General features: G+C 36.7%; 3 protein-coding genes across 3 annotated transcripts in view; 1 reads left to right on the forward strand and 2 right to left on the reverse strand.

Annotated features, from left to right (window-relative positions):
* Positions 1-15,231, reverse strand: part of rgs3a (regulator of G protein signaling 3a) — a 126,372-nt gene extending 111,141 nt beyond the window's left edge. The window contains exons 1-5 of the mRNA XM_036214430.1: positions 15,096-15,231; positions 4,285-4,335; positions 1,244-1,302; positions 1,067-1,161; positions 502-570 (exon numbers count right to left, since the gene is read on the reverse strand). Coding sequence (XP_036070323.1) covers positions 502-570; positions 1,067-1,161; positions 1,244-1,302; positions 4,285-4,300 — 239 coding nt within the window. The 5' untranslated portion in view covers positions 4,301-4,335; positions 15,096-15,231. The remainder of the gene's footprint in view (positions 1-501; positions 571-1,066; positions 1,162-1,243; positions 1,303-4,284; positions 4,336-15,095) is intronic.
* A 360-nt stretch (positions 15,232-15,591) lies between these two features.
* Positions 15,592-17,851, forward strand: rabepk (Rab9 effector protein with kelch motifs). Its single transcript, XM_024298688.2, has 7 exons — positions 15,592-15,733; positions 15,812-15,966; positions 16,204-16,359; positions 16,498-16,662; positions 17,096-17,245; positions 17,337-17,486; positions 17,586-17,851. Exons 1-7 carry the CDS (start codon positions 15,681-15,683, stop codon positions 17,810-17,812), a joined length of 1,056 nt encoding a protein of 351 aa, XP_024154456.1. The 5' UTR covers positions 15,592-15,680; the 3' UTR covers positions 17,813-17,851.
* A 1,404-nt stretch (positions 17,852-19,255) lies between these two features.
* Positions 19,256-22,903, reverse strand: hspa5 (heat shock protein 5). The gene is made up of 9 exons (XM_024299263.2): positions 22,721-22,903; positions 22,125-22,273; positions 21,795-22,026; positions 21,572-21,709; positions 21,376-21,488; positions 20,899-21,289; positions 20,566-20,803; positions 20,316-20,483; positions 19,256-20,220 (listed from the first exon to the last, which is right to left on the reverse strand). The coding sequence occupies exons 2-9, from the start codon at positions 22,238-22,240 to the stop codon at positions 19,655-19,657; spliced, it is 1,962 nt and encodes a 653-aa protein (XP_024155031.1). The 5' UTR covers positions 22,241-22,273; positions 22,721-22,903; the 3' UTR covers positions 19,256-19,654.
* Positions 22,904-24,110: the final 1,207 nt, after the last annotated feature.

A 24,110-nucleotide genomic window follows, 5' to 3' on the forward strand; every position in this document is an offset into this window, starting at 1 on the left:
CCTGTAGACACTCTTTCAAACCATGCAAAATGTGTTTTTTTGTTATATAGTCATAAAAACAATAATGAGTGATAATAAAGCAAACCACAGGGGAATTAAGTGAATCTACCTTGGTTGCAGAGAGCATCCATGTCTACAGCATAGTGCTCTTCATGTTGGCAGCTCATATTAAAGCTGCCCCCTTAATACAGCACAGCACAAATTTGTGACTCATTCGACCAAATCTACAGCAATGACCCTGTTTTAGCTTAAGTCTGCTGATGCAGGGAAGCGAAAGGAGCACATTCACTCTGTCCGCCTCAAAGACAGGCAGGCATACAAAGGAACACTCATGTGGAGGTAAACACACGCTGCATGCAGTAGCATCAATTATAAAACAGTGTTTCCTTACCCAGAAGGGAGGTTTTTTTCTATATATATGTGGTACACTCATGCTGCCCTTTTTATAGTAGCTGTATTTTCATTCAGATCATAATTGTCCCAAACTTTTTCAGCAGGTACCTTGTTGTAGAGTCAAAGTGCCACATTGTGATGAGCAGTCTCTTATGAAGATCTTCCTCACTTACTACACTGCCAATAAAAAAAAAGGTTTCAATAAAACTTAAAGCAATTTTTCAATGCAAAGCTCAAAGCAAATTCAAAGGATGGTGTGTGAAGAACAGTAACTAGATTTTTGAAAACTGTAAGTTGCAGCAGCCAAAAAAAATGCATGAAAAAGAAAAAAAAATGTATCAGTTGCAAAACAATGGAAAAAACAGCCAATTATATTCTTAAAAAAATCATTAAACTTAGTTTATTAAATTTAACTTTAATCAAGTTTATTATTTTTTTTTAGTTCATTGCACGGTCAATTTTATTTGAACTAAATTAAGGCTACCGATCGTCTTTACTGTCCTTGTTGTAAAAAAACACTTAAAATACTTTTTTTCAGCTTTGCAGCTTTCATTCCTTGTTTTTTATTCTGTAGCCTTTGCACAAGTTTACCCATAAATTATACTTATATTGCATTTGTATCATAGCATTTTGTGATCAAATTGATAGTCACGCAAATTTTATAGGCGCTTACAAGTGAAATGTCTGTAAAAAGATGGGGTTTCTGCTATCAGGAACCATCTGAGTCTTCTGCCTTCGCCCAGAATCAGAGTCTGGAAACATACCAACCTGAAAAATAAGGCAGAGCTAAAACATCTGTCTTGTTTATTCCACATTAGGTTTTTGCACGATTATAACCTGCAGCACTTACCTTTGCATACGAGTTACATAAGCCTTGGAGTTCCTTACGGATGTTTTTTGCTTCCAACACTGCATGCAAAATTGATCAAAAGCTTAAAATTTTCCACATTTTGTTACATTTAATCTGGAAACCATAAAATCAAAGTAAGATCATCTACACATACTTTTCAAATCCTGAATAGTTTCCCACTTCTTGATTATTAAAGTGATTGGCTGTTTGCTGCACATGCTGTTTGGGTTACATCGGTTCAATCTTTGTGAACTAGGATTTCACCTCTTTGCGCTGTGAGGCTTCTTTAAGTGAAGGCTAGTCTAAGTACAGAAGTATTCCACAGGTTTTAGCTTTGTAAAATATTTAGATTTTTACTGTATATTTAGCTTTGTGTATGACATATGTTATTCCTCAAATCTATGTTTTAAGACAACACTATCAAAAGTCCTGGGGATGGTTGTCATTTAACTGTGTACCACCAGTAGTGGTACGTCTGTAGAGCAGCAGTTTGCCCTGATAATTAAGTTAGTTGACATCAGTCACAGCTAAACATTTACTAAATTGAATTAAATGTATTTTAAGATGACACTGAAAAAAAGAAGCTTTGTCACTCCAGAATATATCATCTATCTTAGAAAATGTGGATACAAACATAAAAAGAAACAAAAAAAAAGGTTGTTGTTTTATTAAAGCCACTTTATTAAATCTATTGTATACTCACTAAAATACATGTTTTATTTGGTTTCTAAAAAGCAAATTCTGAAAATAAAATATTTGTATAAGTTTTGACAAAAATGTATAACTATTTTCCTAATTAAAAATAAAAAAGTGCAAGTAGCAAAAGCTTCTTGAGAACTAAGCCCCTCCCCTTCCAAGACGCAAAGACAATCCAGCTGTTATATGCCTGTACATAAGCCAAATGTGGCTTTCAGATATTATGTTCCAATAACAGCAACTCATTTTTAAAGATTTTTTCTTTTTGTCAAACATGTTGTTTAATTTTTCAGACTGCCACATTAATATGTTTAAGGTGATTTTACTTCTGAGCAGCCATGCTAAGTAGAAGGAACTGCACTGGTTTATGCTGCTTTTCAGTTATTTCATCAGTGTCCTCAGTGCACATTCTCAGTTTGAGAGCTAAAAACTAATTTCACCAACATAATAACTGCTGTTGGTCCTAACCGTAATCATTTATGCCTCACAAAAAGGTCAATACACCAAATGCAGGATGCTTAATTAATCAACTCTGCTTGAGATCACCCCATGTTATTATTGTGTGCTGAACAAGAACAGGAGAATGCCTCACTGCTGAAGTAACAAGCTATGAAAGGAACAATAAATTGTTAGATAAATCAAGACTTGATGAGCTGCTTTTATCTTTAAACATGATTTATTTTGACTTTTTGGAGTATGAATTTTTAGGCAAATAAACCCGACCCCAGGAATATAGAATTAGTCAAATACAAGGTACCAGCAGGAAATGATGGAAGAGGCTGATACTAAAGATAGTAGCATGAATTGTCTTTGTTTAAATTTGCATGAGTATAGATGATATACAATAATATATGACATCTCATAGGGATGGTAAGTGGAAGTTCTTGTGACTCTTACTGATATTTATTTATTTAGCTTTTTTGCTTAGTATAAAAGCAAAATTTAGAGAAAATACATAAAACTATTCTTCAAAATGACATTAACTGAATCTTTATCAAAACGAGAGGATATGTGCAAAGAAAATAAATTATTGAGGCAAAATTTGTATAGTGTTAACCTTTTTTACAAATAAAATATTCCTTTCAAAAGGTGTTAAATAGGATATTTATATTTAGGGGATATATGTATTGGTCTTTTCCTGTTTATATCGACAAAAATAAACGAAAACAAATAGTTTGGATTCTGAGGAGTAATTAGTCTTTTATAAAGAGATGCCAGAAGCCTCACAGATGCTGAGGGGTTGTGGAGAAAAACAAATAAAAGCCAGCAGGATGCTCTTCTCTGGTTGCTTGGAAACTAAAATAAACAACCTCTTTTTTTCTGAATCAATGTACCCCCTCTCAATCTGTGCTTTCATCATCGATGATTGTCTGTTGTGCTTTAAACCAGCAGTGTGAGAGGTCATCAGGTGTACTGTCCTCTCCTGGAGAAGTTTGGTAGATGGCATCATTCGCCTGGCTGGTGTTTATGAAATCTATGCTTTCAGGATTGCCTCTTGTGACCTCACAGCAGAACTTCCTCAGAGATTTGGGGGGGATTTTAAGTTAATTAAAGATTTTATAAAATAAATGTTTAAGTTGAAATCATCAAGTAATATTTTTTAAATATTGAAATTGTAAGACTTTTAAAGATATTTGAGGAGAAATTGCAATTTTAATTCATTTGCAGACTTCACAGAACAATTTGAGTTAGAGAGCCATATCAATATTTTGGATAAAACGGGATTTCACAAGAGCAAGAGGAAATCGATTAAATAAAATAAGATTGTGGTTTAAAGCTTTTGGATGACTGCTGTCAAGGAGTTCCCTATCCTGACCAACAAAGTTATTTTAACATTGCCCCCCTTTTTCGACTACATTTTCATATGAGGTAACTACAATCAAAACTAAAAACAAGGATACTAAAAGCTGTTGAGGAAGAGCTTTGTTTGTGTCTTTCTTCTGTTCTTGCAAGCTTTGAGTTCATCTAAACAGATCCAAGTTTCCATCTAAGTTAGTATAAATAAGTTTAGGAACTACTGATACTTCATTCTATTATGTGTAGTGAGTTAGGCTATAGAGTGATATTATGCGTTACTTTGATGTGCCCCCAAAAATTTTTTAAAATGTTTGACGGTTCAGTAAAGGTTGAAAAACATTGGTTTAAATCACAACATTTTACTTGTTTTATTAGTAGAGTATAATAAAAACATTTCTGTACAAGTGTTTTTTTTTTCATTAAAATTTGCAAAAGATGAAGTGCAAACTACTGTACAACATTTACCGCCATCAAGCAGCACAAATGAGAGGTACTGTCACAGGAATCAACAGTTTCTATCTATGTGAATACAGTTGTACACAACTCACCGCTGACAGCAAGCATTTTATCCTCTGAGAACACAGACAGTTTGAGTTGACCTACGAAAATAATTGAATAAGGTTAGCTTTTTTTACATCACAATTTAATTTTAAAAAGTTATATTTCTTACCGAAACAATTACCATTTGTTTAAAATACAGAAAAAAAATAAAAAAGCTAATAGAATTTTATCAGGGATGTAGAGAACCAGTGACTCTGTTTTACAGATGTAGCTACTTCAATTAACTAAACACATTAACTGATGCTGAATTCTGTAAAAATTACATAATAAACTAATAAACTAATAAAACATACAATTTGATGTCCGTTTTTATATTTTTATATAGCAAAATAAATTTAAAAAAATAAACTAGACATAGCATATGCAAATCTTTATGCACTGCAGCAGTCAGGACTAACAACACAGTATTGTTGTTCTCATTACTCTTGATTGTTTATATTTTCACACATCAAAGCATGACTATAAAAAAATCTTTGGTTTTCATTAAACCAATTGCAGTTTAAAATTATGTTGCATCTTATCAACGAAAAAGCCGACAAACCAGAATGAAATTCAAATTAATTTAATATGCATTGCTTTATTCGAGTACACTTCATTCTTTTCCAAATTTAAGTTGTTTTTTTAACTAACAACCAAAAATAGTGAATGTGCAATAAATACCTAAATATATTTAGTTCAAACTTTACCCCAAAAAGTAAAATCTTAGTTTTTCCTCACTTCTTTTGACTTCAACTTCAGAGAACAAAAATCCTCTAGAAGATATTAAACATGACATGAGCAGCAGAGCTGCAGAGAAAGCACGAGCAAACTTTTTTTTTTCAAATTCACTGCCTCTATGTTAACCAAAAAAAGATCAAATGGCCCCCAGCTTCAAGTAACATTTGTGTGTGCCATCTTGTTTCATCCGTAGGTTCTGACCAAGCCATTTGACTTAAGGTATTCAGGTTTGTTGAGACACACACACACACAAACACTGGCCAATACAATTGTAAAGGACTGTTTGAAGGTTAGAGCCACCTGATTTAAAGGTTATGGCCAGAATGGGTTCAAAGCTGAGTACCTTCATGAATTTCATGGTTAAGGGGCTAAAGAAGAGAAATCACAATGTCCACAATAAATCAGATTCAAGGGAATTTTAACAAAGAAAAACAACATTTACAGGTGGATTAGTGCAATCTCCCATCACCTGATACCATAACATGTGGGTAGTTTGAATATTTTTTGAGAATACCTTGTTCCATCATTTGTCACAGGGTATACAATGAAAAAATCACGACACAGTACAGTGTTAAATAAAAGAATAAAAATTATAAGGAGAGAAAATAGACTCATTCTAATTTGTGGGTATGCAATTCCTGATTTGTGCATTAATTAGGATTTGTGCATGCATTTCTTGATTTGTGCGTGCATAAATTTGGATTTGTGAATATCTTTGGATTTGTGTGTACGTAACTCTTGATTTGTAATTCATATAACACGTTTTGGGCATAAGTAAAAACATTATGAAATTCAAAAAAATACAAAATGCAATTTACACATGCACAAATTAAAATTGCAACAGTTGGAAACTAGTTACACACGCAAAACTTTAAAAACTACACACGAATCGCTTGCACAAATTGCACTAAAAAATACTTGCGAACTGTAGTTTGAAAACCTAATTATTCCCCACTAGGTGAGCTGGTACATATGCAAGTCTTTCCTTTTTCACTTTAATGTAAAACAGCAAGAGTTTACCACAGAAATGAACAATATTACACTCTAATTTTCCAACTGTAAGTGTTTGGGGCGGCTGTAGTAGAATGATTGACCTTTAATTGGAGGACCGAAAGTTCCCACCATCCTACCCATGTGTCAAGATGTTTTTGGACAAAACACTGAACCCCACATTTTTCCAGGTGGTTAGAGGTTTGTGTCATGTAAAGCATAATCCATGTGTAAATGAATGCGTGTGTGTATGGGTAAAAGGGTCTGTGAATGAAAAGGGTAGGGGCCTTAGATCAAGATGGAAAAGTGCTATGAATCCTTATGTCTAGAAAAAACGACTTATTGTTTTCCTTCAACTCCCTGACTTGTTTCTTCCTCCTATTGGCTCAATTTATGAAAGTTTGGGGTTTGGTATTGTCATATAATATCTGACTACATTGCCAAAAACCAGGTCAAGTCCAATAACAACCAGTGGATATCATCACCATTGACTTGTCTTCTCATATACAGTCATAGCAACCAAAAGAGCAATACTGTAAAAGGATGTAAAGGAACCTTTATGATTGTTAAGCTGAGGTCTTGCAAGGGGATGTGATGAAAAAGAACATATGGTCCTTCTAATTCAAAAGGGCTTACAGCTTCTGCTATAAAAGGATTTGGAGTTTGTAACTTCCAGGTATTTTGGATATATCTTATTTTGTGGGGACTCAAGGAAAGTTGGAGAAGACTTAGGAAAAAAATAACTTGAAAGTTCTCAATCTTCCCCTGCAGAAGCTAAATGAAGACTATGATCGCACATAGATATTAAAGGTCACTTTTGGCATCAGATGTCATCAATTTATTGGTAAAACACTTAATTTCTTTTATTAAACTCTAATGTTTACATATTCTGCACCCACTTCTCTTTTACTTTCTTAGCCCGGGAGTCTTTTATTTGCTAGCAACAGTCTGACACTTATCAGTTGACATGGCCACTGCTAACACAGGCTTTGTGTGATTTTAAATTAAACTTGTTCAGAAGCGGATAGTCTAACGCTAAAATGAGGGAGCCTCACTGAGATAACGCCGCTGGCATTTCAGAGCTTGGGTACACGGGATGTTTGTCGTTCCCACACTAGACTTGGCACATTTTTTTTTTTTAACTCCTGGTAGAGGTAGAAGAACAAAGAAGTAAAAACACTTAGTGTTCCTCAATACTGGTTCTCAAAAACTCATGTCCTGCATATATTTCATTCCTATCTGCTCAAACATTCCTGGTTCCTTTTAGTCAATATCAGTTTTAAGAGCGACATATATGATAGTAGACTGTCGATCCTAAGGACAAAAATGTATTAAGTTAAGTCTAAAACTGCTTTCTTGAATATTTGTTTTTATCCTAGGAGGGCACAAGATGTGTTGTGGTTAGGTGTTTTCCTTTGTTGGTTTTGGTGATTTTGCTTTGTGCTTATGTGTGTCTTTGTTTGTGCTTCTACAGGGTGGCGTGAGGCAGGAGGCGTGGCTCTCACTACCTGGTGGCCTTGCACACCTGCTTCCCATCCTTAATGGAAGCACCTATAAAAGCCTCTCCCTGGCTCCTCCAACCTGCCAGGTTATTTACATTGAGTTTGGCTCCCTCCTGGTTCCTGGTAAAAGCTTTTCGTCGGCCTAGCTCCCTGCCTCCGCTACCAGTGTGCTTCAGTTATTCGTTTTTTGTATTTGTGAGGCTAATAAAACTTCACCGCTGTTCCATCTCACCTAACTCTGCTCTGGGATCTGTCCACTCACCACGACAAGATGAAAAAGAAACAAAGTAGATATTTAACTTAAAACATGAGCTAAAACAATCCTGGAGGTTAACAATTGTTTGCTCTGGGTTTTAAATTTCTTTTTTTCCCCCCACACACATTAGACCCACTAATGAGCACTCAGAACCTGAGAGTCAGCACAATTCAACTGATGCACACACAGGATATGGAAAAAGAGCTGCATGGCAGTAAATACAACTATTTCTATGTGTGTTATTACGACTCAGAAATAAAACTGGTAAATGGGAGTTCCTCTTCATTTGAGTAAAATAAATAATTAAAAATAATACTACACAATGTTTTGGAGAACTCAACAAAGGCGCTGGCAAGCACGTTGCTGTGTCTGGGTTGACCAGATTATTCAGAGACGCTCGCAGTACGGTGAGTCTCACCACCCACCTTAGCCCAACAGTAGCCGGGACAGTATCCTGCACCCCATGGGTTAAGAAAATGAATGAAGATTCGGGACGAAAATCCTTACATCGAGCAGCTATTTTGGAATTTTTTCTACCATTTGATTGAGTCACTGAAAACGTCACGTGTTCAAAGCTGATGGGTTGACTTGCCGCATCAGCCTAGCCAAGCTTCTGATTTTTTAAGTATTGAGGTGCCCCGTCTCCCACCCAAATCGTGCAGCGCTGTTCCCACTCCTGATGTCCAAATTACACTGTAGGACCTCAGATCGTGTTTGTACATTAATGTATGCAGCTTAAAGGGCTTTATTTGATACTTGAAGCCATTTTAGCATGAGTGCAAACATTTAAGGTAACTATTTAACACAGTTTAAGCAATCTGATATTGCGATAATGATAAATTCTCAATTTTTTGTGCAGGCCAATTTTTTTTTTTTTTGCAACTAGGAAATACAGACAACTTTTTCAGAAAGGCTACACTCAAAAAAGGCTTGATCCTTCTAGTCATTATTTTAGCATTATTTTTAAAAATGTGTCCAATGTTTAAAACATTTTTGGAAGCCAGGATATATTTAACTTCTGCCTTACTATTTTATGAAAAAAAGTCAATCTCATCAAAGTTACCACACCTCTTCAATACCTTATTCATATTAATTTTTCTTGACTGATAAATACTAGATTATGGATGAGGTTTTAGTCTCAGTAATAGTCCTGGTGCACCCTCCCCCTGTTCAGATAATACCCTCCATAAATGATTCAGAGTGTCACCAGATGAGGGGGGAACCTCATTACCAGACCAGGAGACATGTTACTACATCCCAGTTAACCTGATGTTGCAAGTGACATGCCTCTCTTCTAGGACACTCAGTAAGATCGAGTGTTTGCCTAGACAGACCTATGACAAATTTTATCTGAAAACTTTCTTTCAACCTCACAAGGATAAAGAAAAATAATTAATAAATAGATATAAAGATTTTTTTCTAATTATTCTAGCTATTAGGTTTGTTTTCATTTTAATTTTTACAAACTATCACACTTTGGTAAAAAAAAAAAAATAAGGATTATGTCTTACCGTGAGTACAGAGAAGAAAGGACGATGCCTCAGGGCACAAAGGCGAGGCTTTACGCAGGAAAACTCTCAGTGAGGTCATCTTGAAAAGAGCATGCAACTGTCTCTGCAGACAGGTCGGTTTCAGGCTCAGTTAAGGACAGAAGACAGAAACTCGATGCCTGTTGGTGCGTATCTGTGTGGGTCCGACATGTTTATGTGTTTAAATAACAAGTAAAATAATGTATTGACTCTAATTTGATTAGCATTTTTTTTATTTAATACTACTTACAGTACCTTTCAGTAAAAGTAAAAATAAATAAGTACCAAGATGCTTTTTATTGAAAAAAAAAAAAGTTACAAAAAGTAAATGAAAGAACATTTTTTAAGCCTAAGCAGAAGTCATATTAATAACAATTAAAATGAATTGGTTAATCTTTTTTTATTATTTTCTAAGAGAATGTCTATATGAAATAAATTATTTAAGCAACAACCTTAATACTTAAAATAACACTTAGCACATAAACAGCCATGCCAAAGTAAGTTTTAATATGTTTACATTGTTGCACCAGTGAAGTACAAAATGTTATGTCAATAACTTCTGCTCCCTGAAGGAAATGAACACAACACGTATAAGTTCTTCACAAGACAAAGGTGGCAGGTACGTTCATTTGTTTGAAAAGTATGGTATATTGTCATCTTTAGAAAGTTTGAATGGCCAAAGAAACTGCAATTGTAAGTTGTCACATTGTCTTGAAGTTAAATCATGGCATCTCGACTTAAAGTCTTCTTTCTTGAAAAGTTTTGCCACTCAACCAAGTGCCTTCCTCTATCTGATGACTGGGTTTAAGTCCATATATCATGACTCAACTTCAAGACAACTTGTAATTGTGTTTACCACAGATTGAAATCCATCAATTTGTCAACAGATTTTCCTGGGATAGCCTCAAACTCACCTTGTTTGACACAATTAACATTTATCTAGAAGTGGAAAGCTGGAGAGGAAAAGAAGCCGAAGAAAGATAGTAGTTTACCCTTTCTAGGTGGGGGGAGTGCTCCTCCCCCAGGTGGAGGAGTTTAAGTATCTTGGGACCTTGTACCCAAGTGAGGGAAGATCGGAGCATGAAATCGACTGGCAGATTGGAGTGGCGTCTGCCAGTATGCAGTCGCTGAACCGGTCCGTTGTGATGAAGAGGGAGCTAAGCCAGAAAGCAAAGCTCTCAATCTACTGGTTCAATACTCAGTAATGCTCATAAGCTCTGGGTAATGACCAAAAGAACGAGGTCCCAGATACAAGTGACCAAAATGAGCTTCCTCCGTAGGGTGGATGGGCGCTCCCTTCGAGATAGGGAGAGAAGCTCGGTCACCCGGAGAGAGCTCACAGTAGAGCCGCTTCTCCTCAGAACATCGAGAGGAGCCAGTTGAGGTGGCTCGGGTATCTGCTCCTAGAGGCATCCCTGAGGAGGTGTTCCGGGAATGTCCCACTGGGCGGAAGCCCCAGAGAAGACCCAGGACACACTGGAGAGACTACTTCTCTCAGCTGTCTTGGGAATGTCTCGGGGTCCCCCCAGAAGACCTGGAAGAAGTGGGTGGGGAGAAGGAAGTCTGAGCAACTTTGCTTATAATGATGCCCCCGCCACCTGGTCCCAGATGAGCAGAAGAAGATGGATGGATGGATGGAAAGCTTTCATGAACATTGAACCCAACAGAATCTGTCATGTGTTGAACTAAGCAAATACAAGAAGGCTAAAAGGAGTTTGGGGCAAAATCCAGCTGTTTTGACTGTAATTCCACGCTCTGCATTTAGGAAAAAACATAACACATGCTTTCAGAAGAAATAACGCATGCCTACAATCAAGTGCAACAGTGAAGAGGTAACCATTTCAGTTTTTTAGTACCTGATCACGTTGCAGTTGCTGATTTGACCGTAAACCCATCAGTACACCACAAAATTCAGAGCTAAATGTGAGGCCATCTGTCCAACAACTAAAGCTCGGTCAAAACTGGGTCATGGAACTGATGAGAAACCCGAAGCAAAAGAGCAGATGCATTGAAATGCCTGGAAAGAAAAAGAACAAAAGGACAAAGTTGCTAAAGTCACTGCTGAAGATAGAAGTGCTAGATGTTAAAAAGAATTGCAAGGTTTTTGATTCCTTAACTTACACTTGCTTTACACTGCTTTATGGTTAAAAAAATACATAAATAAAAAAATCAACCAGTCTGTAACGTGTACTTTATAACTGTGCCAAACAATTTTAGGATATTTTAAACAAAATTAAAATAACAGAATACACTTTTTTGTTTGAGTGGTTTAATATAATTCATTTAGTTTATTATTTCAAAGAGTAAAATATTTTTCTTTCCTTCAAAATATACCATCCTGACCAGAATAATTTTTTGTACACTTTAAATGTTTTTGAGGAGGCAGCAACAACAAAAAATAACGGATTTTAATACCCCGATTTAAAAACCGCTGGGTAGTAAATATTGATAATCCAGTCATTCTGTGGCAATAATCCAGATTACACTGCCACTTGACTTAACACACCTCTAGGTGAAATGTGACACAACAGTAATTGATGCAGAACATTGTTCAGACATATTGCCCAAAGGCAGTGTGCCAGTAACCCAGGGATGAACCCTCATTGTAATCTGATTACTCACAGACCTGGCATTCCATGATGATTTTAATTCAAGCTTTTTGTGAAAGAAAAATGAAAAAAAAATGATACTTGATATATTGTAAAATGTCCATGTACAACAAAACAATGTATTTGAAGGCATGTCTACAGAAAATAGCCTGTTCTAAAAACAGACTGTTTTGTATTTATACAAATATATATTTATATATTTTCAGTTATCTGCATGTCCTCTTGTCCCATCGACTTTGCAAAGATAATTTTTCTTTTCCCCTTATTCAGCCACCCCTGGGAAGAAAACCTGATTCATTGGGTCCTTATCAGTTGCGGGAAGGAAAAACAAAGGAGTTCTCTGAAACTCACACACGGGCTTCTTTGAAGAGGAAACAGAGCAGGACTTCCACACGAAGGTCTCCCACAAGGCAACACAAAAGGCACCTTCTGTTAAGCACATCAGTGCGAACAGCTTTTTGTCAGAAAAGTTCAAACACTCCAAAATTATAGATTTGAGCAAAAATAATTGCTAAGCATCTCTAATTGGGCCATAGAAGAGTGAACTCCTGTGTACATTGTGTTTTGAAAATATGAATTTCTGTGAAAAATATGTAACAGTTGGTAACAATCAAACTCTAAAACTACGGATATGCTGGGCATGTGATGTGTGTTCTAAACTCAGTTTAATGAATGAGTATAACTCATGGTCTTCATACTTGATAAGCAGGAAGGAGCTTCTTCTTTTTGTTATTTTACTGTTTACCAGCACATGTCCTCCACCAACACATGGAAGAGGCTTGCAAAGCGGTGCAAACCTCGCAATGAAAAACTTGATGTCATATAAATCCAGCCGAGCACAAACCACATTTATTAATTTCTCCTCCATGATCAAGTTTCAAATGGTTGGCAGTCCTGTGAGTTAAAAATAACACCATCTATACGTCACTGCCGAATCCGAGTCCCTGATTGGTCAAAGCTTGGTTTGTTTCAATTTAGCAGAGCCCCAAAACAGTCATAGAAACCTGCATATGCATGAACACAAGAGTTTTGAATGTGGAATCCCAAAACGTGCATTTACATAGACTTTTCATTGGAAGTGGTCGCTTAAACACATGTTCCCAAGGGCGGTGAGAACATTGGTTAATGGATTTGAGTCCACAATCAAAGAAACCTTTCAGTTACTATAAGTTGTAGAACTGTGAATTCTTATGACACCTTATTAAGTTTGAAGAGTTAAATGGCTGTAAGAGGAAGTCTTTGTTAAAAATTACTTTTCAATTTACACTGATAGATTGAAAATGACAGTGGAGTTCTCACTAGAGGTCAACTCCATTATTGTGCAATAACATGAAAATTTGCCTGTACGGAGATGTCCTTACTGCCACAAAGAACATGTCAACAGTAGCTGAAATAGACTGGAAGGCACGGCTTCAAGGGCAGTGTGGGAGAGAAAAGTTTTAAATATTTAAAAAGAGGTTTTTTGACCATTTCCAAACTTCACATCAACTACAAAGAATACACTTGCTCCAAGCGAGAGGGGAAGCAGGCATTATAGACCAAAATTCCAAGCTGAGCTTGATTAAGAACTTATCTTTCCACCAAAGTCTTAAATACTGTCTCAAATGGGAAGCTACTCTCTAATGAAACACTTCTTAAATCTCTGCAGATCATGGAATTAGGGTTTAAAACGGGAGGCGACAGTTTGTGAAGTTTATGAACGCAGACAGTAGCAGTAAGGAAAGGATGTCATGGCTGGAGTACCAAGAAGCTTTCCAGAGAGAATGAGTGCAAGGGCTTTGTTGGCACGTCAACAAACAGCCTCCTGAAGCATAAAGAAGAGTTCAAGAAGGTCACTGTAATAGGCTGCAAGAGCTGAATCAGGGGCTGCTGGGCAAAACAAAACTGAAAAGCAAATGTCATCACCTTGGATGAAAGCCATATCGTAAAAAGGTTATGTAGAATTTCCCTATATGATAAATATTCATAATATCTCCACCATTTTATATTGATATTAATTTAAATATCATCCACAAATGCTAAAGCAAACAACACTAGCTGTAGGGAACAATCAGATAATCTGTTAGAGGAATTTCACATGATGTTTTTATGTGGTTTGTCTCAACAATAACTGCTTTAAGACTTTGCTTTTATTTGTACCAGATCTAACTTAAATTATATCTGACTCTTCCTCCAGGAACTCCCTTGTCTGTGATTCCTTTCAAAAAAAAAAAAACAACACTCTTAAGCAAAGATGCTACTGACTGTAATTTCGAACAGCAGGACCCCATATTCAACACACAATTTTGACTGGAAAAACTAATGTTTGTTTCATTATTGTTATTAATATGAAGTGGGATTCCAATTTTATGATAGTGTAAACATTTTTAGGTATGTTTTAACTTAGCACATAGAAAAGCACAGACAAATGCTCAGACTGTAATCATAGACATAAGACCTGAATGTCTCATGAGTCCTATAGCAGTTTCTGAACTACAGTTCTCAGAGCCCACCAACCTGCATGTTGTCTTTTTTTACCCCGCTTAAACACACCTGATTTAACTCATCATCAAGCTCTGCAAAAGCCGGATAATAATAGTCATTAGAAGCAGGTGTGTTATCCAGAAAAACATACAAAGCATAGAGGATCATGATTGGAGTTTAGAAGCAATGCCCTGAAGTGCAATGGCACAACCTAGCGGCCACTCTGTGACTAGCAAGTTTTGAAAAGTAAAAAAATAATTGAAAAAAAGATTAAAACTCAATAAAAACAATAAAACTATTATAACATTTAAAAAAAAATCATTTGCTTTGAAATCAATCATATAAATAAAAGCCTGTTAATTTTTAATTTAACAAAATGTGTTAAGTTATTTCAACTACTTTTATGCTCAGTAATGATTCATTACTAATTAATTGTTACTTATTTTAAATCAAGAACATTAGGCATTTGAATTTTTGAAAATGTTGACAGATGACAAGAGATGTTTTGAAAGCCACTTTGCAACTTACAACTGTATTCAAAAACTTCGGATATTGATTTTAAAGCAAAACCATAGAATGACTGCGATGGTTAAGTATAAAGTTAGTTGTCATTTCTAAGACAATTTTACCCTTTTTGTTTTTTGACACTCAGAAAACAGTTTCATATGCACTTTGTAAAGGAAATTAAAAATTAAGACAGACTGATATCAATTAATTTGGGAGTTAGCCTACCTTTTCAATTAAAAAGATGAGCGTACAATAGTGGGAAATCCTTTTATGTGACAATAAACAGCAGCAAACTGCAATTTGTCTTATTTTTTTCCTCTTGTAAATTTGCTAGGATAAATGAGCATGCGCACCAAAGAACCATTGCAACCAATGTGAGCCTCGCGCTCGCACAGCCAACCTAAAAATTCATTTGAATATTTTACTTTTTTCAATGTATCAATATACCGATATGAACTGCCAGACCCTTTACAAAATAAAGCCGTCATTTTTTAAATTTAGTTTGCGGATATTATATTCTTTCAAACCGGAAATACACCCTATCGGCCCGGAAGTGATTGGTGGAATGCTAAAGAGTAATTTTTTGCAAGTAAGCTCTCACTTTTCTTTACAAATTGAGGTTTCTTTGGGACGTTTTGATTTCCCAAACCTTTTTGGCATGCGTTCATTGTTTTACTTCACACGTAACTATTTGTGAGAGTTCTTAACTGTTACAATTGACCGCTAAAATCCACTATAAACAGTTACATTATTGACAGATAAGTAGTGACAAGAACTATCACTTGGTGCATGCAATAACTTCTCTGAACCATGGAGTTTCTGCCTGTGCTAGATCCACTTGATCACCCTAAAGTAGGAATATGGTGAGTAAATTTAAACGGATATACTACTGATCATAAAAGTTGTCCTATTAATCTTTTATATAAATGTAATGTCAACAGGTACTCATTAATCCCCAGCGGGAGTGCTCCAGGAGTTAGTGTGGGACATAACTGTGTGCTCCTTCCATCCAAAGTTGGAGGACGAGGAAAAATTCTGATTGTTGGTGGAGCCAATCCGAGTGGAAGCTTTTCAGATACCTACGCCATAAACCTGGGTAACATAAATATTAGATAGACATATTCGAATTTCAAATGTGTTAACATAAGAACCGTGAAAGGGTTTACAATAGTTTATAGCTGGACTAGATTTGATTTTTTTTTTTTTAATGTATTTTCCTCCTAGGTTAATTTTATTAATGAAATGTGAGATGAGATAATTTAGACACTGCCTTGTGCCATCTGCATCATGTCCATGCAAACATAGCTAAACAAACATATTCTTTTGAAAACAGATGACTACGAATGGAACACTTTGGAGTGGAAATGTTTAAAGCCTCGTTATGAACACTGCACCTTTGTAACAGAGAGCAACCCGCAGACCTTGTGGGTGTTTGGTGGAGCACAGCAGTGTGGCAATCGCAACTGTCTACAAAGCATAGATCTCAATGGTAAATCTTATTTTACATTCTTCTAACCTGCCTTTATTTGCACCTTTTCACAAATGAAAAAAGACGTAATTTAGTTTAGCAAAATAATACTTGTAAGTAAACTATAATACAGCTTTCTGTAATGCCATTTTTTTCCAGATGATGTGCCTCAGTGGAACAGTATTGTGGTAAAAGGGGAGCCACCAAGTGCCAGGACATACCACACAAATTCAGCCTGCATTGGGGACCGATTATATGTCTTTTCTGGTGGGGAATCAGGAGCTGTACCTGTTTCAGACTCGAGGCTTCACGTCTTTGACACAGGTTTGACACAATTGAACCTTATTTTAAGCATATTGTACAGAGCAATCTTCACAAAGTACCACATTTCCTTTGTTTTGTTTTGCAGTATCTCCAACTAATCTCTTTAAAGTACTTCTATAATGATTGTGTGTATTTAAAAAAAGACAAATCCTGTGTGACCCCATGTAAAAAAAGAAGCACATTGAGGGGAAAAAAATGTGGTTTACCCCTAAACTCAATAAGTACTTGTGCCACTCTTGACAACACCAACTGTAATCTAGTATTTGATATGTCTGACAAAAAGTATTTCATAGATTTTTAGCCTTCTTTTCTTCAGGGAGTTGTTTGATATGCTTTGAGCCATTTCAAATTGAATTTTTCCCTTCTATCATAATATATCATTGTAATTTTGGAATATTATTCATTCTTGACAATCTGTTTTACTGTGTTCCAGAATCTTCCACTTGGTCTCAGCCAGAGACAGAAGGCAGACAGCCTGCAGCCAGACATGGACACATTATTGTGGCCGTTGGTTCTACAATCTACATTCATGGAGGGATGGCTGGAGATAAATTTTACAATGACATGTACTCTATTGACTCAAGTAAGCTTTTTTTTTAGAAAAAGTATTGAGGAAGACTCAGCCAAAGCTGTTAATTATATTGTATTTAAAAAAGATTAATCTATCACTGTAGTGAGATTGAAATGGGAGAAAGTTCGGACCAAAGGAGATATCCCACCTGGAGTAGCCGCCCACTCAGCTGTGGTTTTGGGGCCTAATATTTACATCTTCGGGGGGTTGACTGCAGATGGCGCTATCAATTCTATGCACAAATTCAACACAGGTTTGTTGTCATTATTTTCCTTTAGATTTTTGTCCTTTTTACTGTAAAATACATCTGCCATTAGTTTAACTAAATCAGTTGTCTTATTTTTCCTTCCAGAAAGAAAACAATGGGTCTTAGTTAAATTTGAAGGAGACTTGCCACCTAACCGCCTGGACCATTCCATGTGTCTGATACCCTGGCAGCTACATGGCGAGAAGAATGGAGACAAACAACAGGCCCATAAATCAGAAGCCTCTGACATCATCAATCTAGCTTTTGTGTTTGGAGGGATGGACACACATGGTGTAATACATAATGACTGTGTTGTAACTGTGGTGAAGTGATACGTTTTTGATGGAGTTTAATACACATTTTTTAAATAATGCCATTTCTTTCATTTTTGTCATTTGTCATTCACACAATAAAAATATACATCAAAACCAAATTCATTCACATAGACATTTGCTCTCAGCTCACTTCAATTCTTTAAGTTTTTATCATTCAATAAAATGATCATCTGAGAGCATCACCATCTAAAATCTTCAAGCCAACACATTTCTGGTTTCCTTAGGATTTTTATTTATATTATGGCATTTTTAAGAGGTTTTTATTTTAGGCAGGAAAAGACTTGCAAGTAGAACTTCACATATTTTACAGTAAAATGTATGTTTTAATCTCAATACCACTTGAAGTTCATTATTAATTAAAATAAGTCATATTTTATTTACAAGAAAAGTTAGAGCACTATACAGGAGAGTTTATCATTTAGTTTATCATAATGCTTGACAAACTTTAACAATATGTCAAATATTTAAAAACATACCTCTAATATTCCTATAAAACTCTTTAAAAGTAGAATTAAAAGATCAATGAATAATGGATAGGCATTGTGAACACTTTGAGCACCAAGAAAATTGAATAAAATATACAATATTATTAAAAGTTGTGTTCTATACATATTTTTTTTTAAAATTAAGCCCTCAATAAAAGAGTATTTGTAAAAACAAAAAATCAATTGCTAGTTCTAAGATAGGGATGTAAAAGATACAAATACATTTTAAAAAATGCATCAAGCGCTGAGTGTCACCGCAGTGTTGGTTGAAAGTCACAAATACAACCAAAGTTATGCTGGTAAAAAATGTATAAAATCAGTTGGGAGGTAAATAAACAATTTCTGGCAACCTTTAAGCTTTTTTTCTTTTTTTTGAACATGTGATACAAACAAAAAAGTCAAGTTTGCTTCTACCACTCAGGTTAATTACAACTGGTTAAGTTGTAATTACAGCACTGCAAATATCTGAATACATTAGACACTTATTTAACCACAAAGAACAACCCAAAATGCAGGGTTTTGTTTGAAGCCGTTATGTCAAAGATATTTTGTTCTTTAAAGAAATGTGCCTGTAAGAGAAAACATTTGTTTTCATGTAATGCATTGTTTTTAATACTTACATATCTAGGTTGCAATCTAGGTAAAATAATTCGACTGTACTGTATCATCACAAAGTTAATATTTTACATAAACTGTATTGAGATGCTTATTGTGTGATAAGGAAAAGATGCACACTTATTCTAAGATCTACATTATTGCAAGTATGGACTGAAGTCTGAGCTCTTATCTGCATGAACTTTGAATATTTGATCAAAACCTGGACCTTGCAAGCCAAAATATGTCCATATTAGTGCAAGGATGAAGTAGGAACCATAGCATTTTAACAAAGTATAACTAACCATTTTAATGCAAAGTCCACTTTTTTGGAAAGAAAAGACAAGAACAAGTGACAGTTTATATCAAACATTTATTTCAATGTATTTTCAGAGGTCAATAAATAACTTCTTGCTTTGTCTGAACACAAAGCAATTAATTCCAGACACCTTCCTTAATCCACCCCCTACTTTGCCCCCCCACCCCATCCCTCCCCTGTAAATCCCCACCACAAAAACAACAAAACTGCATGAGAACAGCAGCAACAAGCCTCATATTTGGCCTGACGAATCTCCGCCTTCAAAACGAAGAGAATGCTTCACACACTGATTTTTTTTTAAAGTCTTTCAGAGGGTTCAGTACAGTTGCTTGTTATCGCCATTCCTTCCCTTCCACTCACTATCGAGTCCCATCAGTCTTACTTTCATAAACAGAAGCCACTGTAATGGTGGCAAGAGGCAACAAATGAGGCCAAACCTCCCTATAATTCATCTTTCTCTCCCTCGCTCTCAGCGCCCTCTGGTGGTGGACCACCTGCACTTCCATATAGCTTGGTAATGATTGGCTGAACCACCTCTTCTAGTTCTTTTTTCTTGGCCTGGAAATCTTCTATCTCAGCATCTTGATGCGACTCCATCCACTCAATCTTCTCCTCCACTGCTTTCTCAATGGCCTCCTTGTCTTCATCTGAGAGTTTGCCACCAAGCTTCTCCTTGTCACCAATCTGGTTCTTCAGAGAATAGGCGTAGCTCTCCAACTCATTGCGAGCGTCGATCCTCTCCTTCAGCTTCTTGTCTTCGTCAGCGAAGCGCTCGGCGTCGTTCACCATTCGCTCGATGTCTTCGGGCGTCAGACGGTTCTGGTCGTTTGTGATTGTGATCTTGTTCTTGTTCCCAGTGCCCTTGTCTTCAGCAGTAACGCGAAGAATGCCGTTCACGTCAATCTCGAAGGTGACTTCAATCTGTGGAACGCCGCGGGGTGCAGGGGGGATGCCGGTCAGGTCGAAAGTGCCCAGCAGATGGTTGTCTTTTGTCAGTGGACGTTCACCTAATGAGAACAGATAATTAGGCTTGTGCATCGTTTCACATGAGGAAAAAGAAGTTTGATTGGCGTCACTGTTTTGAAATCTTGCTTAATCTTACCTTCATAAACTTTAATGGTGACAGTTGGCTGATTATCAGAGGCGGTAGAAAAGATCTGAGATTTCTTGGTTGGCACCACAGTGTTTCTGGGGATCAGTTTGGTCATTACTCCTCCAACGGTCTCAATTCCAAGAGTCAGGGGGCACACATCCAGGAGAACCACATCACCTGGAAAAGGAAAAATAATTAAGCATGCAATATAACTCTGAGCAAGTAAAACAAGTCGAATGGAGATGAATGATTCCCTTACCAGTGTCTTCTTCTCCAGAGAGCACTCCAGCTTGCACAGCAGCTCCATATGCAACAGCTTCATCAGGGTTGATACCTCTAGAAGGTTCTTTTCCATTGAAGAATTCCTTTACGAGCTGTTGGATTTTGGGAATACGGGTGGAGCCTCCAACCAGCACAATTTCGTCAATTTCAGACTTCTTCAGGTCAGCATCCTCGAGCACCTTCTGGACAGGCTTCATGGTAGAACGGAACAGATCCTGAAGAAGAAAAAGGGCAGAAAACAAAAAAAGTTAGGGTCGTGACAAAGTTACATTTTAAAAGCATTAAAAATGTAAATGGAAATTAAATTTACCATGTTCAGCTCCTCAAACTTTGCACGGGTGAGAGTCTCAGAGAAGTCTTCTCCCTCAAAGAAGGACTCGATCTCAATGCGGGCCTGATGTTGAGCAGACAGAGCCCTCTTCGCCTTCTCAACTTCACGGCGCAGTTTCTGCACAGCCCGGTTATCTTTGCGCACATCTTTGCCGGTCTTCTTCTTGTACAGCTTGATGAAGTGCTCCATGACGCGCTGGTCAAAGTCTTCACCTCCCAGATGAGTGTCGCCATTGGTGGCCACCACCTCAAAGACACCGTTGTCGATGGTCAAAAGGGAGACGTCGAAGGTGCCGCCACCCAGGTCGAACACAAGGATGTTCTTCTCGCCGTCCTTCTTGTCCAGACCATAGGCGATAGCTGCAGCAGTTCTAAATTAAGGAAAAAAACATGAAAGGTTAAAAATTTGTAAAGAATAACCATTTTCAGAAAATCTGATTGTTCGTTTGACACATACGGCTCATTGATGATCCTCATCACGTTCAAGCCAGCAATGGTTCCAGCATCCTTGGTGGCCTGGCGCTGAGCATCATTAAAGTATGCAGGAACAGTGACTACGGCATGAGTGACCTTGAGAAGAAAAGACAAATTTAGTTTCCAAGTTTTCTTTGACCATATTTTAAATTTTTTTAAAAGTGATTTTTTTAATGTACCTTTTTTCCCAGATAGGCCTCAGCAGTCTCCTTCATCTTAGTCAAAACCATAGCAGAGATCTCCTCAGGGGCAAAAGTCTTCATTTGACCACCACCAATGTCAATCTGAATATGGGGCTTGGTTTTCTTCTCAATAACCTTCACAAGGACAAGGGTCCAAAATTAATATCCAGATAAACTCATAACATAAACTACTGTTTGAGCAACCAAGAGCAAAACTCACCTTGAAGGGAAAATACTTGATGTCCTGCTGAACAGAGGAATCGCCCCAAGTACGCCCAATCAGCCTCTTAGCATCAAAGACTGTGTTCTCTGGGTTGGAGGTCAGCTGGTTCTTGGCAGCATCACCAATCAGACGCTCTCCCTCACTTGTGAAGGCCACATAGGAGGGAGTGATGCGGTTACCCTGGTCGTTAGCAATGATCTCCACACGGCCACTCCTGAAGACTCCAACACTGCAGAAAAGAAAGCAAGAGTTTATGATGAGATCACCTGATTAATTACATATTCAACCAAATTCCCACAAAACTACAACCAGAGTGTTTTTCCTTACCAAGAGTAGGTAGTCCCCAAGTCAATTCCGATCACAGTTCCCACGCTGTCCTTCTTGTCCTCCTCCTCGGCGAACACGGCGCCGACTACCAGCATTACCGCCCACAACAGCTTCATGTTTCGCGCGTCTGCTCACAGATCTACGAAAACCTGCAAAGAGGAAATGCGACGTAAGACAAACCGTCCTGAATACACGTGTGGCCTCTCCCTATTCAACGCGCGTGCAGCCAACAGGACTACTTTTCCTCTTCACTACGCTCGAGAACCTTTTCCAGAGGAGTACTTTGCCCTTCAACAAAACCCGAACTAAAACATTTCATTTTAAATAGTTAAACAATATGTGCATTATCACAACTCTATTAACATTTAATAGCATAAGAGAGCATTAAGCTAACATCGCTAGCATAAAACAATCCACTGTAGCACCACAAAAACCGTTTAGAATAATAATAATAATGTAAAATAAATTGTTGCAATAAGCTTCAAGAGTAAAATTAGTTAAAAAGGAAGCTATGACCTATTTTAAAACTCGTTTGTTAAACAAACTGATTCATGAAAATATATATATTAATTGTTAATAATAACAATAATACATACCAATGCTAACGATTTGTCAGTAAAACGATGGCCTTTAGCGTAGTCTCAGCTGAAAGAAACCTCTTTCCTTTCTGCGCAGATTCTCTCAAATATTCTTCTCCTTTCTGTGTTCTTTGCTGTGTTAAATGATGCTGAATGGAGCAGACGATTTCCATATATAAGCCGTCAGTGCTTTCCCGTCGTGGACGCCTGCGATTGGCTGAGCGTCAACTCGTTGGAACGTGCTGATTGGTGGCATCCAGCACGCTGGAAGCCGCTGATTTGCACACTTCAGGTCGACGTGACGTCGGAGTATGTGCCCACTGCGCGACCGCTGATTGGCTGTTGGGGGAAATGAACTGACGAACGCCGTTGGCTGAATGACACGTCAATCTAAAGTGCTGCGATGGGGCCTACATTTTCACAGTTCATACATTTCATTTTTAGGGCCTAATTCTTTAAAAAGTTCATGTTTTTCATTGACATCAGATTTATTTTTGCGGTTGGAGTGATTGATATGCATATGGGGGGAGTATGTGCGATGATGAGTCAGTAATAACTAACAAAACAGCTTGAGTAACTCGTAAAAATGACTAAATACACCAACTATTACATCAGATGAAATTAGATTTCTTGAACTTTCATCAGATGAAATATAATAATCATGTTTGCTTTCATGGAGCTTCTAATCAAGTTGTTTGATTTAAAATCTTTTGTCACTTGAACTATTCATTTTTGATTCCTGACATTAGTTTCACTTTTCATAAACTAAAATTGAACATAAGAAATATACATGCTAACAAAAGAAATACTGTTATTATCTACAGAAAAAAATACGTGTTATGTCACAAATACCAAGGTATTTTTGTGGGCACCATTTAGTTTACCTTATTTTATTTCTAATAATTATGGAAATAAGTTAATTTTGCAGATAAAACTGATTGTCGTGCTCATATTATTCAATTAAACCTGATCATTGATAGTAGAATAACTGCCTATAGTGGAAAGTTGGTCACTTCAGCTGATTTCCCCTCATGTCTTGTTCTTTCAAGAATGTTCTAGAATCAACAGATTCTAGAATATGTTGAGCGTTGATTTAATAATTTATTTTAGCTAGAGGAGACTTAAAAATAATTCATTTTGTGTGAAACTATGAGTTTGTGAGTCTGGTCATGGAGGGCTGCAGAGAAAGTTCCAGAAATTATAGACAATGTGTCAACAATTGATCAAATGCAGAAATTTTTAGTTTCATTACTCTGTAAAAGTTATTTTTAACAAACATCTTTGTCTCCAATTTTGTCAATGTGTTACAGCACACAAAACTACATTCATTTTGTTTAAAGACTGAAACTCCTTGAACACAACTTGTTGATTTTGTTGTTTTTGCAATAACATTAGTATGTTATTACAA

This window comes from Oryzias melastigma, linkage group LG12, assembly GCF_002922805.2.
Source record: "Oryzias melastigma strain HK-1 linkage group LG12, ASM292280v2, whole genome shotgun sequence".
Lineage (NCBI taxonomy): Eukaryota > Metazoa > Chordata > Actinopteri > Beloniformes > Adrianichthyidae > Oryzias > Oryzias melastigma.

Excerpts from the sequence above, each read along its gene's own strand:
- hspa5 (XM_024299263.2), bottom strand. The coding sequence starts at position 22,240 with ATGAAGCTGTTGTGGGCGGTAATGCTGGTAGTCGGCGCCGTGTTCGCC. Across the intron at positions 21,710-21,794 it reads TCAAGTATTTTCCCTTCAAG|GTTATTGAGAAGAAAACCAA; the intron begins GTGAGTTTTGCT and ends GTCCTTGTGAAG. Across the intron at positions 21,489-21,571 it reads AGGCCTATCTGGGAAAAAAG|GTCACTCATGCCGTAGTCAC; the intron begins GTACATTAAAAA and ends TTTCTTCTCAAG.
- rabepk (XM_024298688.2), top strand. The coding sequence starts at position 15,681 with ATGGAGTTTCTGCCTGTGCTAGATCCACTTGATCACCCTAAAGTAGGA. Across the intron at positions 15,734-15,811 it reads CACCCTAAAGTAGGAATATG|GTACTCATTAATCCCCAGCG; the intron begins GTGAGTAAATTT and ends TAATGTCAACAG. Across the intron at positions 16,360-16,497 it reads ACAAAGCATAGATCTCAATG|ATGATGTGCCTCAGTGGAAC; the intron begins GTAAATCTTATT and ends ATTTTTTTCCAG.